At 39.2% G+C, this 16,072-nt stretch overlaps 1 protein-coding gene and 1 long non-coding RNA gene across 3 annotated transcripts in view; one reads left to right on the top strand and one right to left on the bottom strand.

Annotated features, from left to right (window-relative positions):
- LOC130163320 (uncharacterized) overlaps positions 1-16,072 on the bottom strand; it is a 91,644-nt gene that overhangs the window by 25,341 nt on the left and 50,231 nt on the right. The window lies entirely within an intron of this gene.
- Positions 1-16,072, top strand: part of LOC130163318 (chemokine-like protein TAFA-2) — a 62,403-nt gene that overhangs the window by 25,475 nt on the left and 20,856 nt on the right. For both annotated transcript variants that reach the window (XM_056367441.1, XM_056367440.1), the window contains exon 2: positions 14,045-14,148. In XM_056367441.1, the coding sequence (XP_056223416.1) occupies positions 14,046-14,148 (103 nt within the window). In that variant the 5' untranslated portion in view covers position 14,045. The remainder of the gene's footprint in view (positions 1-14,044; positions 14,149-16,072) is intronic.

The following is a 16,072-nucleotide window of genomic DNA, read 5'->3' as shown; positions in this document are numbered from 1 at the left end:
GACATTTTTCCGCATCTTATTGACATTTTAAACACTAAACAATATATATTGTCAAATAATTATCTTATTATCATATTAATTGATAATGAAAATGAGTAGTTGTCATACAGTGGAAATATCTGTCAAACTCTATCCAGCATTTAATATTCGTCTTCAGTTGTGTTGCTACATTCCCCTCAGCCTGCCTCATCTTATTTACTGATTTCCTACGTTTCCCAGAATGCTTTTCAGGGATGTATTGTGAAGTTGTTGCAATCAGCTGCAGGTTTTACCCTATAAAGACAGTGATAGTGAGAGATTTCCCCACTGACCCTGACTCAGAAGTCATCCAGGTGGTTTGCTGTATGAATCGGCCTCTCTTCCTGCTCCTCTCTGTGACTTAGAGCGGTGAAACAATATGGCGACTGCAGAGAGATGGCCTTGGTCTTTACGGTTGACGTTGTAGACTTTTTGTTGCTGCTGAAAATATCTCCACAGGATGTCATTTTGTCTACGTAGGAAGAAAAAAAAAAAACCCCAGCACACATGCTGCTCTCTACCCCTCATAAATGTTCTCATGTATGTTGACAGCAGCAGCAGCAGCAGTGGGGGAGCCGATGAAGACTCTTGTTCCTCTTTGATGGGATGTCACTCGGGTTCAGCGGGTGAAGCCATTTTGTCATGAAGTCCCGCAGAAATACTATGTTGTAAATTTAGTCCGTGTTTCCTTGGTTCTGTGACATAACGCTCAGGTAGGAGGCATCAAACGTGGCATTCAGTGATGATAATTGGCCAACAGATACGCTAGAGCTTGGGAGCTAATTAAAGAGTATCATAATCGCCTGTCAACTTCTCTCCGGTCGTCGACGCGGCTTTGAGAAGTTTCATTAGACACCTAAAAAAAGATTTCCCCCGTGCTCCGACACCTCACTCCTCACCTTTTCTTCTCATCAAAGTATGCTGTGCAAATTGGCTCCAACTAATCCGAGGTGGGAATTTTTGGGTTTCCGATCACACAGAGTGAAGGAAGTGCACCGAGGCTGAGCGTGCTGAGCCTGTCATCAAAGACGGCATTTATAGTCACAACTGAGACAGAGTCAGAAAGGAGAAAAAATAAATACAAATAAAGACAGCCAGGGTTATTGCTCTTTAACTTGATTGAGAGCTCATGATCTCTCCTTTTCATGTCACCTCGTCTTGAGTTGTGTTCTTCACAGCTGTGCAGGTAACGTCTGAATTTAGACTCCAATTCTCCCCTTGTTCATATCTGCACACTGTATTAATCTATTTACCTTTACAGAGAGCAAGAAGGCTGCAGACGGGGCAGCTACTTCACACACATTCACTTGAATGGGAAAGTGTGATTTTTGTATGCATATATATACACATTATTATTAGTTGACAAAGTGAAGAAAACTTGCCAAAGGTCCTTTAGGAGCTTTAACTTGTCAGGGACAAAAGGTGTGTGTGTACACACACACACACACACACACACACACACACACACACACACACACACACACACACACACACACACACACACACACACACACACACACACACACACACACACACACACACACACCTCAGGCCCTGGCTGTTTGTTTAATAATGATGATAAATGGCGAGCTACCTCAGAGTGTAATGTATTTGTATTCTCCTATGTGATTTCTTAAACAGCTTTTTGTTTCCCTTTATTTAAAGAGAAGTTGGCTCCACTGTGAATTTGAAATGAGCCCCAGTCGTGTTACAGTAGCAGTGATCACTGCAGTCAACGCTTAGCCCTAATTTGATTGTGTTCCGGTTGTTTACGCACACAGGCACGGCAAAACCCACAGTCTAAAGCTGCTTCTAAACAACTAATCTCATCAGGTTTCATTTCCTCCTGCAAAAGTACATTTTCTGTAAAGTGACAGAACTCCACACAACACTGTAATGGAGTCAAACTAACATTAAAGGTCCTCAGAATCTGTTTCCTCACTATGATCATCAGGGTCCCACACAAACACAACAATCTGCAAAGTTATGCAGACAAACAGTTTTGTTTTTTTCACACACATATGTCTTATCTGTGCACCAATCACAATTTAGCAATATATTATGTATGTATATATATGTTTCCAGGCTACTGTCAATCAATTCTGATCAGACCCCGCCCACACAGTTCTGATGAAGCGGATTAGCTCAAATAATAAATAAGAACGATCTTCCGCTCTTTAACTTGAATTCTTGTTTAATTATTCGCAAATATTTAATATTATCAAGAAATAGTTTAAAGTTATTTTTAAAGTTTTTTTGGGGGGCATTTCTGCATTTATTCTGATAGGACAGCGAGAGATAGACAGGAAAGTCAGGGAGAGAGAGAGGATGATATGCAGTGAAGGGCTGTGGGTCAGACCATGGCCGCTGCAGTTAGGACTAAATCTTTGTGGTACTCGCTCTGCCAGGAGAGACACTGAGGCAGCCCAGGAAATATCTAATACTTAACCTTGTTTTTGGTTTTTGTAATTCAATTGATGAATCAATCAGTCAGTTACAACATGATAACATTATGTTTATGTTCAAGGTGAAAATAGGAAAAACGTATTTTTCTTATTAAGTTTACTGAGACATATTGAAAACTATGTAAATATATATAGTTCTATGCTAACATCATTACAAAGTAAAACCTCTCAAAATACTAAAGGTGAAACTGAATTAAATGAATATTAAGAAGAAAAACTAAATTAAAGCAACATTGACCTGGGACCATATTACACCCAGTCCAGTGAAATGTTAAAATATGCCGTGCACCATGTGCAGCTTCTGTTCTGTCGCTCTCTGATACAGGATGCAATAGTCTTGACTGTTATCAAACTGGGACAAAGAAAATGGCAGTTAATATTCTGATACATTTAAAATCAAAAACCCTGTGATTCCTCTCTTATCACAAAACTGACAATGGAGCCGAGGGACAGAAACAAAAGCTCAAACTCAGGTAGAGCCATGTCCTGTTATCCCTCAGAGCAGTTCCTGCCACAAATGCTGTGAAGCATAATCTTTTTTTTTTTCCTTCTTTTTTTTGAGGTGTTAATGAGTCGGCAGTAAGACAATAAGACCTGCAGCCAATTGAGTTAATCAAAGCAAACATGCCTACACATTTGAAACTGCAAAAGCACCAGAGTGTGACAAACAAACCTGAGATGAAATCAGACCAAGATCCTCCTGCTGACTCCCTCACACCTGACTGGCTGTCAGGGATAAATATAATTTTTCATACATCATTTATTTATTATCCTCCATGTTGTTCTGCAGTTGTTGAGCTGACACACTGACAGAGAGAAGGACACCAGGCTGTCACAGGGATCAAGCCCACGTCCCTGCAGTTACAGGACGGTCTTTGTAGTCACAAGGACACACTGACACCACGTTGTGACGTTCATGTTTTTTTTTTTTTTTTTTCTTTTTAAGCGCTTGGTGATTTAACCTACTTTGGACCTTGATGCAGTTCTGACAGTTTGACTTCATTTCCTTCATGTCCTTCAAAAAAACATCTAGGTTAATGAAATCTGAAACTTGTAAAACGTGTATTTTGTGCTTAGAGCAGTCTTTTTATTTATTTAAAAAAACTTTTTTGACTGATGTTTTGTCCTATAAAGATGAGTGTAGTATTTCCTCTTCCTAGTTTTAAGTCGAAAGCTTCAAAAAAAAAAAACTACTTCATCAGAGGGTATTAAAACTCTCCACTGAGACTAATGAAGTGACTGTAGCATTAGCTGCAGTTTTATTTTTTTTTTTTTTTACTGTTCACTGAAAGTATGATAATTGATTTATTTTGTCCTCATATTTTTACAGACAATTTGCTTGATTTTGTTGGGGAAGATTATAAGGATGTGGTATTGACTGAAAAGTTCCTGAATCACATTCAGATCATAAAAGAGGAGAGGATTACACCTCTCTACTACAGAAGCTCCATTCAGCAGCTAGTTATCGTAGCTTAACACAAAACTGGAAACATGGGGAAACAGCTAAACACCGTCAGTTGAAAGCTAACCGAATCTTCTTAACGGCACATCTAAAGCTTTCCAATTAACATGTTCTTGTTCATTCAGTTAGTACAAAGGCAAAAGCTCTGGTTTTACGGAGGGCTATGCTCCTTTTGTTCCCTCTCAAAGCAGCTAGTTAGCTTAGCTTATTTCACTGACTGAAAAATGGGGAAACAGCTAGCCAGATGTAATAAAACATATAACCCTCCATAAAATCAGATAATTTTTACACTTTGGTTTTTGTAACAATTTAAAGGCAGAGCGACACATGTTAAGTTGTGTGCCTCAGAGCTGCTGGTAGGCAGATTTTGCTAGCTGGCTGTCTTCCAGTCATATGCCAAGCTAACAGACTCGCTATATATGAATATATGAATATAATGAGTGGTAACTCATTAAACAATTGCTTTACCAGAGACTATTACCTAAAAATTAAGTATCAAAATAAAAGTTTTATTGGATTGTTAATATGATGCATAATTATATAAACAGCATTTTACTGCTATTTGGTCAAGGTCACGGATTTAAAATTTTCTTTCATGTTTTATGAGCTAAGCTGACTTTAAGCTAAAATAAACTAAGATTTGTATGGGAATTTTAATAAATGTAGAGTGGTAAAAAATACAATATTTCCCTCTGAAATGAGCTGGAATAAAAGTGTAAACAGCATAAAACTTACATACAATTCTTTAAGAAAAGTACTTTGTTGCATCCACCACTGCTGATGCTTAAAAACTGATATTCGCTGAATATATCTATTCTCTGATGAGCCACAAACCTGCTACTTTTTACTAAAATGTTTAGACCGTGCTCATTGATAATTCATAAAGCCTCAGATAAGAGAGCAATTACAGGGAGGCAAACAATGAGCTGCTGGGTTATTAGATCTTAACTATAAAAAGACATAAAAAAAGACTCACAGGTACACTGTGATCTGTATGAACGCTCCTAAATGCTGATGGTGAACGGGGGTTGGACTGAAATAGCACACTGGATCATGAGACGCTGATGCATAGACACTTTGATCAAAGGAAAACTAAGGTTGAGACCATTTAGCTGTTGCGGTTTTGATGAGCGCGGCCTCTCAGATAGCATCTCGACGTGTCGTTACGGAAGGTCGTTGTGATGGTTAACTCTCTGAAAGGGCACTCAGCATCAGTGTCGGATAACAGCGCTGGTATTTGCCCTGCACTGAGCTTCTTCTTTAGAGAAATTTGAAATCAAGGCTTTTCCTCGCTCACGCCGCAGCCGGAAGCATCCCAATCAGTTTTCTCTCACATGTGACTCAGAGATTTCATTTACAATCAGTGTGAGCAGTGAAAAGCTGTTTCACTTTCTGCAGTTTTGATCAGAACCAGATGGAATCAGATGATTTGTGCTTGCTGAAGTCCACAGTAAATCTGACAGTAAGAATCTCTGAAGCCTGGCTGCGCTGCAGATATACATTATCATGGAGAACAAGTGAAAAAAGTCAAGGTTTGATTGGTGATTGATTCAGAAAAATTATGAAAAACTGAAAAACAAAGGTACAAAGACATAGCTATCTTTATGGCATGCAGATATTTCACAGAGCTGTCAGTTAAATAGATTATGATATTGATAGATTACATCCAAGAACTGATATGAACAGTCATGCAGATATGATCAGAAGTGGGCATGAAAGCCTGACGAGTGAACTCATGACAGAATTTGGAGTGTGATGCACACAGCGCGGTCCTGCTGCAGGCTGCTGTATAATAATTTGATCAGCGAGTCGTCAGGACAATGTGCTAAAGCAAGGATCCTTTAATAGTCCTATGTAGGTTCGTGCATCGGCCCTCACAGCTGTCTCGTCTTGTTTATGAAGTGAACTGAACGGGATTTGTAGCAGATGCTTCACAGTGTGTGTGACAAAGAGTGGGCAAACTCCCTTGTTTGGCGTGACAGGGTTGAGAGCTTCCCTCCTCAGCTGTCAGAAGGGAACATCTGTGTTCTGGCGAGTGAACGATGTTTGTTCTGTGACGGAGCAATCGGCTCCCTGCAGCCGTCCGAGGTGACAGCCTCTGTCACAGTCCAAGTAAAGAGTGAGATAGAGATGGAGGGGTGGTGGGGAGGAGGGGCGGGTAATCCCTGTATCGAATCCAGCTGCAGAAACAGTGAAGGAAAGTCCAGCTTTTTACGGTTTAGTAACACTCCCAACGCCCGCCCTGCAATCTCTGTGATACTGTGGATTACACACTTGCCCTGTGCATTTCAAGAGTGTATCTTCCTACAATTGAGGGAAACTGGAAATTGAATCTTAAGACTTTTAAAATGATTACTGGCATGAAAATAAAGCACATTATAGTTTACTATTAAAGCTGCTCTCAGGCAAGATATTTATGGAAACATACGAGTCTTATGAGCCTTTAAGTGCATGAAACTTTCCATTCCCTCAATATGACACTTAGAGTCCCCTCTACTTAAAAATACAAAAACTTTTCTCTCAGTTAAACGCATGTATGTACAAACATGACTTTGTGACATCAAAAGACAATTTACACAACTTCTGAGATGATAAATATATATTTTTTCAATAAAGGAGGGATAAATGCAATTTTACAGATTTTGACAAGGTAGTTACTTTTTTTTAATCATCTTAAATACGTCTTTTCCCCTTTTTGTTCCACAAGACTTAAAGGGTTATTTCATAGAGAAGTCAGCCACTTTATTATGTGACCTAAGGACAGGTGTATTTTACAGAAAAGATAAAGCTGTATAAACTTAATAAGGTTTGCAGTGAAACAAGAATCATCTGTATTTCTACAATGTTGATTCATTTGTCGATAGTGGAAAAATTCTGCCAAAACTGATTTGTAGCATTTAATAAAGCCTGTTGTTGTTAATCACTGTCTCACAAAAATACATTATCATTATATTGGGCTATATTGAAATGATTTCTGCACAGAGCAGGTGAAGAATGAATCCCAGTTTTTTCCAGACAATATTTACTATTAATAGGCCAAGGTCGATGGAGTCCTTTACTGGCTAATGAGAAGTGTTGTGGTTTAATGTGAGTCCATCAAAGAAGGAAATAAGTGACACAAATGGGACAGCAGAGAAAAGAGGCCAGAGTCTGGATCTACAAGCAGTTCAGCCTTTCTTCAAAATTAAATGTAATTTTATATTCAGTGTTCCCCTTGTTGCTCAATGTTCCTCTTGCATCTGCACACTACAGTAAAGCATAATACCGTATAAGACTACAGCAGCTAGTCTTTCCATATTTATGGCATAAAAGCTGAAAATGTTTGATATGTTGAAATTGTCCTGGTTTGAAATTGTGTTTGCTCTGACAAATCTCATTAAGAGCTGGTTTTTTTTTTCTGTCTTGGCGCCAGTCAACAAAAATACAGTCATAAATTAAAATCTTTGTCAAGCTCTCACCGGCTTGAGTACACACACACACACACACACACACACACACACACACACACACACACACACACACACACACACACACACACACACACACACACACACACACACCTGCCACCAGATGTACAGGATATCTGTATGGGAAATCAGTGTAGAATTGGCTGCAGGTTTATCATGTTTGACAACCAGATGAGAAAACAAGTGTTAGCTTAAACAGCTTGTCACGTTTCAGCCTGAGAAAAGTTAACATCATAATCTATTAGCTAATTAAACGCAAGAAAATAAACTAAGGTTAACATGATAAAACTCACCTTGACTAATTACTAACTAAGTAATTGATAATTCCAGGTTTTGAGTAGCTATATTCAATTTAAAATTACAGAAACCAAAATACAGAACAGTGATAGAGGAGCTATTAAAACTAATTCACTTGATATTTGTTAGGTTTTCTCATTTGAAACTGGTGATATGAAGCTAGTTAGCTATTAGCATAAGCCCACAGTGCGTCCTGCGAGTACAGAGGGATACAGTACATCAGTTTCCTTTTGGCTAAATGCCAAAATAATCGTGTTTTCATTAGCAGGCTACATAGTGTAAGTGGATAGTCTGTAGACGTGTTAGTTAGCATGCTAACAAGCTGCTCAGAGGACGGACCTTCTAATATGGCCGCCAGGAGCAGAGGAGGGAACATAACACAACTGACACTGTTTTGATCTATAGTTCAGTCAGTGTCAGAACAGGAGTGTCAAGCTGAGTGATTGTTCACTGTGTCTCTAGGCAACAGTTTACCGACTGTTATTATTTCTCCATCGACGGCAGTGAAGTGGTAGTAAACTCTTCGTCCTGTCAAAACTTTCCCATTCAGTTAAAAAAACCTTCAGTGACAGACTACCTAATGATATTAATTTATACTGTAATTACAAAACATGGCAAAAGAAAGTGAATGCATTTGCATTACTAAGAGGAAATCAAATGGAAATCTACTGTGCTTTGTTAATAATTTATGTTGAAATGAGCATTGAGGTGAGGTGACAAATACATCAGAGGTGTTTGCAGTGTGCTAATGTTACTGCTCCTTCTGATTGAACTGAGTTTGCTGTGGCTGTTACAGTGAGATGTTTTCATCTTTATGTGTGTACAGATCTTTCAGTTAGTGTGTCTGTTCGCCAAGGTCAATCCTCCGTTGGTCTGCTGCAGTTCAGTTTGTGGGAGGGCGGGAACCAAACGCCTGAGAGAGTGTTGGTCAGAGAGGGGGGATTTCCTGCTTCATTCTGTTTTAAACAAATTCACTTTGTACTATTGAAAGGAAATCTGATCATCTACACCGCAGGCTTATACACCACGCAACAGAGCCTACTAATAACAGAGGGATAAAGTCCAATCTCTGGATAAATTTGAGCAGATAAATCCAGGAGAACTACTGAGGTGGCACCAGCACAAATATACATTACGCCACAATAAAGTTGTTCATTCGTATTAGAAAGTGTCCTCAGGTGTAACGTACAGTAGACAGGAAAAACCCTCCGTCTCTGCTGGCGAGAGGAGAAACATACCAGCACAGACAATCAGAGGATAATTATACTTTTCATTTAAGCCTCAGTTTATTGGTGTTTGTTTTTTCATTTGCTTTCCTCCAAACTTAAATGTTCATGTTTCATGCTTATGGCAAATCATCTGCATTCATTTTGTTTTTCACCGCAGACAAAATCCATACATTATACATGAAGCACAATCAGAATATAGAGCACAATTAAAACTTTAAACAGACAGTTTCCAAGTCACAGTTTCAGTTTGTGTTTCGTCCCTTTGTTATAAGCTGCAGTGTAAAGTCTTAATGTATTTATGAAACCGGGAATAATACTTCAGCAAAGTAATTATCACCAAGATAATTATCTCTATTGTTCTTGATTGTCCGCGCCTATTGAAATTCATGATGGTAGAGCGGATCATAATTAAAGGAATAGTTCACCATTTTCAGAAATGCTCATATTTGCTTTCTTTTTGAAAGCGCAACAATAAGTTATTCTTATGTCTTTGCTCTGAGAACAGAGCTGGAGTCAGAACATGGTTAGCCTAGCTTAGCATAAAATCAGCACAACCAAACAGCTGCAAAGCTGTCTGATTAACGTTACATTAATGTAATGTGATTTGAGTTATGAGTTGTATTTAGCTCCTGCATTTATGTACAGTCAAAGTGTTTAGGCGGACTCCGACTGGATTACATTAATTTCCCTATTAATGTGATGTGGTATTAATTGGTTTAATTAGATTTTTTTCTTACAACATTGATACCACTGTATAAGGTCGTTATGCTAATTGTATTAGCAGATAAGCACCTAATTACACCTCCAGCAGACACAGAGCAACATTAGCATTCATGCGGTGTGGTGTTTCTCCTTTAAGCTTTGGTTTGGGCTTCACCAACCCAGGAGGGGAATATCTGGCTCTTTAGGATGGAACCAGCTCGGTCATATCTTTGTCTGCCTGTCATTTGGTGCTGGGCAGGTAGTGAACTGTAGATCTGGCAGAGCTTATACACTGAAAAAGCTGCCTGCTGTGGCAATGATGTTGATGAGAGCTGTGTACATTTTCATTTTAAAACAGCGTTTTAAAACTAAATCAGTCTAAAACCCCCAGACGAGCGTTTTAGCTCCGTATCAGAAACGATCTCTGTCCATACTAACACACCTGAAAACTCATACATGCATTTTTTCCTACACAGGGCATGCATGAGCTGGTAGGAAGCAGACTGTTGACTCTGCTCTGTAAGTTAGTTACAAATAAATACTACGAATGAGGAATAGCAAAGACAGTTGTAGTGTTAGCATAAAAGTGCAGAATTTAACTGCACATTAGCTGCTAGCAAAGACGACAACAACACTTCATTTATTCATTATCCATGTTGCATTCAACACTGATAGTGGAAGCTGATAAGACCCAATCAGGGAGTGATCGTGGGTGTCTGCATCATCGTTTCCAAAGATCTAAGTTTCTGTCTGTCCAGACTAAAACGCAACCCCGCAGATTTCAAACTAAAACAAGTCCAGCAGTCTTTCTGAAAACTCTGGAGTAGTGTGGACTCCAGGTGTTAACTTATCAAAAGAGATGAGTTTTAAAACTAAAACATAGCAGTGTGGAAGTATCCTGAACCAAAACAGAAAAAAGTTGCCGGCCGTAAATCCAAAACAATGAGCTGAAAGATGCTAAAATTGTCACTAGATCTGAGGGAAGGTGATAATTCTATGTGGGGTTATTATTGCCTCAGGATTTCATTTCCTGATGAAGAGCTGTAGGTGCTCCTCTCACCTTAAAGAAGTGCAGAGGTGACAGAAGAGAAAACTGACTTGAATCCCACCGTTGTAACAGTTCTGGAAGTTGTGAAAGTAAAATGTTCCACTTCCTGTTCAGCAGAAAAGAGCCACCAGACAGAGAGAGAAACCTCTGAACACAGGCGGGTTCACATTGTTGCGTTATAACAATGAAACAGGCGTTTGCTGGTGAGAAAACATGGTGGACTTAAACAGCAGGTCGTTTGGATTCATGCAGCAGTATTTCTGTGTTTCCACAAAGATGCTGAAGACCTCCAAGTCAAGGTCAGGATGTAAAATGGCCTCAAACTGTAACAAATCTCCAGCGCCACGCTCTGCAGAGCACACGGCTGCACCAATGACAACACAGCACATTCAGGGACAATGAGATGTCATTTAGAGAATTGCACCGTTATACAGCACAAATGATGCTGCAGCGCTGCACTCTGTCATCAGTGACCATTTTTTCACACACACACATCATCACTGTGGATTGCACAGCAACATCGACTTGCCGCCATTTCAGTCAAGCCTCAAATTCTTCGTCTAACCTGTGGTTATAAATCTGTCACCCTGAAGGTGAACATGAGCACCCGGCGCTCTGATACCAGCAGCTCAGGTGTACAATTTGAGGTCCACTTGAGCAAACACATAAACCTCGTCATTACATTACTATCACACTCAACATCTGAGTGGATTTCCTCCCACGTCTCTCAGCTACATTCAGCTCCCTGTTAGGTGTCATGAAGCTGATGATGTGTGTGGAGGGAAAATCCTCCAGGAAACCATGGACAGATCACCTGGGTCCATTTATTGTTGTTTTTTCCCCCTCTGGTGGATGAGTGGCTCAGTGAACTGAAGTTCAGATATTTCCATCAGCTTCAGAAACATCACTAATCAAAGGCGGGTCAGAGTGATAACACTTCACTACATAATATCTGTTAAACTTTGTTACACATCAAAGAATGAAGAGGTTTAATAGTGACACTGTGGATTATGAATATCGTCACATCATCAGTGGTATAAAGGAAACAGCGCTGTATGAACTAAACATACTGAAATAATCAAAATGCAATAAAATCCTGTATTACTATTTATTATGTTAATTTATTGTTAGGGTTAGGGAATTATCAGTATTTTACTATTAATCATTTGAGCTAATTTTAACTTTAATAATGTCGTGTAGATTGATCTATGACACTGCATCAGATTTTATAAGTTAAACTTTTAGATTCGTTATATTGGATTTAGTAAGAAAATGTTTATTCTGTGACGCAATTAGTAACTCCAGCTGTCAAATACATGTCCCTTATAACATGACATATATGTCCCTACATCAAGAGTGATGTTGCCATATATCACATATATACAGTATAGGATATGTGAAGATAAACTGTAAGTTTATAACATATACGAAATACCCATGGTAAAATTTTTACATGTACATACTGTACATGAAAATATCTACATCATGAATTTTTATATGGTGCAATACGTTGCAACCATATATGTTAACAATGTACATTTAATTTATATATGTACGTTTATCAAAACAAGTAATGTATGCATATATAAATTCTAAAAACTAAATGCGTATATATGTTTTTCTTATTAATTTCTCATAAATTTTAAATATGTCTATTTTCCCATTCTGGGAATGTGGTCTCAGACTTTCGGGCCCTAATGTATATATTATCAACATATGGTGACAGGCTTTGGGATGAATATATATTTATGTAACATATGTCTATAAACATACATACACAAACAAAACAAAAATATGTGAATATATGAAATTGTTCCAATTTCTAATAGGTTTTATATATAATTTTCACATATGTGTTTTTATTTTGAATACACCTCATATATGGAAATTAACTATAAGTAGATATATGACATTTGCATATGGGGTAGTACAGTAAAAAGAATTATTTCGCTCAAATGTAGTGGTGTTGAAGTGCAAAACATCAAAGTGTTTTCAGTGCCTTGAAATTGCGAGGGCAGTACTGGATGTGTAATAGTGCTTAAAAGTTATTTTGCATTATAATGATTGACTGATATCAGACCAACACATCAGTCCAGTCCCAGTTTTCTCTTCTCTAAATGTAAAAACTACACGGTGCAGTTTTGTGTCCGGGGCCTCAGCAACAGAATGGGGTCCTGGTGTCATTGTGCGGGTATTTCTCTAAATGCCAAGCTTAGAGTCAGTGACAAATGAAATGCATCCTTAAATATTTATTTTAAGTACAATCTCAATAAATTTGGACATTTAAAAAAACACCAGTGACCCATTGTTTGCCAGGTGTTTTAACATGTGCATGTACAGTCTCTTGACAGGACCAGAGTCCGTCTTGCTTGTGTGTCATGATGATAGACACCTAATTTGTATTTTCAGCGGGCTCTCTGAACATCTGAGATGCATCACTAGACTCTAATTCCTCTGTGACTCTGGGAGGTACTAAAAAAAAAAAAAAAAAATCTCTATAAAAGGTCATGTTCGCTTTGCCAAAATAAACTTAATTACAACAAATAATCTGAGAACCCCAGCGAGGATTAGCCAATCTATATGTCAATGAGGCCGGCAGCGAGGATGCAGGAGGTGGTGAATAAGGCGTAAACGCAGCTTGTAACATTGTACGCTCACGCTATACGACACCGCGCTTCTTCCGGTAATTACTGTACCGCTCTCGCACCCCCGATTGAAATGTGATCGTTGTCTGTCAGTGATAACACACTGTGCCAGATGGTTTATGCTGTGTGGCCTCAGCTTCCACCACACTTCATTAGAAGGACTGAGCGCGGTGGAAAAGGTACTGTGGAGGGAAGGATTAGCCACTACGGCCTGCTCGCTCTCCTCCTCTCTGCTGTAGAGCCCGGAGACGCTTACGGAAGCCTGTCGGGACGGCGCAGTTTCTTCACCTTCTGTTCATGTTCCCGCCCTGTAAGAACCCTCTGCTGGAGGAGGGAGGTGGAGGGAGGATTTGGAGACAGCGATCTAAGGCATATTCACAGCTGTAGTTTGTTTTCAAAAGCAAGAAGAAGGATAAGAGCCTGTATATCTGTGTGATAAGGGCAAATACACATTCAGACAAGCTAAGCTTTTGTGAAGTTTAACTGTGAGCTGGTGGAACAGCTCCATCTTCCTGCTCTGGGCCATGAAGCCTTCAAATCCAGAGTGGAGGCTGCGGAGATGCTGATATATGACGTTGGTTGGTAAAATGTAAATAAACAAGTGTTAAAACGCCGAATACAGCCCTATATGACGCTGCTCGGTTCAAAGGTTAAAACTGCTGCAGTAATAAATGACCTGTTCATGCTCTCACTCCTCTTGTGTTTTCCCAGGATGAGTGAACGATACACGCAGAGCGGAAGTAAAGGGGCTCTACTCGTCATGGTGCTGGTGATCGGAGTCTGGGAGATGACCGCGCCAACCGAGGGAGCTACAGGTGAGTGCATCAAAACTAAAAGGAACACCTGCTTTTCTGTTGGGTTGAGTCTCCAAACCCAGTTCCAAAATGCCCAGAACCTGAGGACCCAAAAAAAACTAAAAGTATTTTGGTTCCGTGTATCGGCCCCTACACATCTACAAGACAGTACGTAGCTATCTGACAGGACCTGTCTACGTCCTCCTTCACACATCAACGCAACAGCAGCTTTGTCTCAGTTCAGCGGCCACATCCTTCAAAGAATGTGCGGTTGTTTAAACACAAGCTAGCATGCCCAGTTTAAAATTCACACTGTACAATTAACCCCCTCAAAAAAACGAGCTAGCATGCGTGGCAAACGGTGAAAAATGTGGCTTCACTTCAGAAAAGAAAACGAGGTAACAAGACAAAGTGCAGAGTCTGTGGGAAGTTAATTAGCTCGAAGTCAGGTTGCACATCAAATCTGGGCAAACATCTGAAGCAGCACAGCATCGATCTAAAAGACTGCACTGTTTGATGCCTTGCATTCACGCTCATGTTTCTCATGCTGGAGTGGATTTACTTCTGGTTACAATGTGACTGTGTGATTCTTGGCCACCAGTGTTTTGGTTGTTTTTCTTTAAATTTTTTCCAGAGTATTATTTTCTTCTTAAAATGCCTCAATCATACATTTGCTTGTTTTGACTGATGTGTTTTTACGTTGATAGTGGAGAGGGTGTGATGTTCTTGATTAGTAAAATATAGGACAAACAAGACGAAAATGTGTTCGTCAGCAGAACACGAAAATAAAACAACTAGCAGTTAGTTTAACGAACTGCTCTAGATTGATCTTGCCTGTTATTATTGTAGTAAATACTAGAAATATAAATACTATTTACTTTGCGAATGTTCGATTAACAAATGTTTTTTTTTTTTTTTAAATTTTGCTTCCTGAACATCTGACCTCTTCAAGCATTTTAGAATTGAAATAATGAACCCATAGGAACAGTAATCAATAAGCAAAATCAAAATCAGAATGGATAAAATTCAAAGCCTACTTCTCATGTGCAGTAAAAACTGCTGCAGGATAAAGCATGAAAATATCTGTACACTACAGATGAATCTTCCAGGGAGGAAACCCAACGCAGGGTTAAATCTGTCGCCTCCCCTTCCCTTCATGCAGTTTGACCCAGTCACTGATTGTCGATTCAGAACCTCAATATGAAGTTTCCAAAGCAGTTTTCTTCACTGTTAGCTTCCCGCCTCAGACCTTGATCCTACTGTCTTTCTACTGTCTTATAAAGTGTGTAGCTCAGTTTGTGTCATGTTCCATCTCAGTGGTTCTGTCAGGAACAAACGTTCTCATTGAATCTACAGTGTGTGGTCTTGTGCTGACAAGATCTGAGATTAACCTGTAAATGTTTATTAATGATAAGTCTTAAGTATGAAATAATAGACTGAGTCAAGTGCTGCAGACAGTTTTTCTATGGGATTTGTTGAAAATAAAAATATAGAATAAATCCTTTAAATCAACCATATACCCTGAAGTAGATAATCAGTGAATTAGGAACTTGCTAACACCTGTTCTTAAAGCTCTGGTTTTTGCAGACAAATTCCTGCACTTCAGCCTTGAACTTAAAATGAACATAGAGTGCTGACTTTTATTCCTTTGTGTGAGTCAAGCTCCAAAATCTTGCATCCTACATTTCCCACAACGCAATTTAGTTTTGCTTTTTGTTCTCCCTACCTGATAAATGCCTACGTCTGTCAGTCCACAAGCTGACTCCTCCTTCGTGACAACTGTTTATATAACTCACCTGTTTACATTTTACATCATTACAGGCTTAAAGTTCTGCATAATTGAGGGTGTGGCCTCTCTGAGTGACAGGTGGGTGAGCGTATGCCTGCCACAAACCGGCATGCACCAAAGTCTTGGCTCCACACATGCCCATTTTTGGATTAGCCA

The sequence above is a fragment of the Seriola aureovittata genome, chromosome 22, assembly GCF_021018895.1.
Source record: "Seriola aureovittata isolate HTS-2021-v1 ecotype China chromosome 22, ASM2101889v1, whole genome shotgun sequence".
NCBI lineage: Eukaryota > Metazoa > Chordata > Actinopteri > Carangiformes > Carangidae > Seriola > Seriola aureovittata.
The sequence above is the reverse complement of the archived record's forward strand: the minus strand, read 5'-3'. Positions and strand labels throughout refer to the sequence as shown.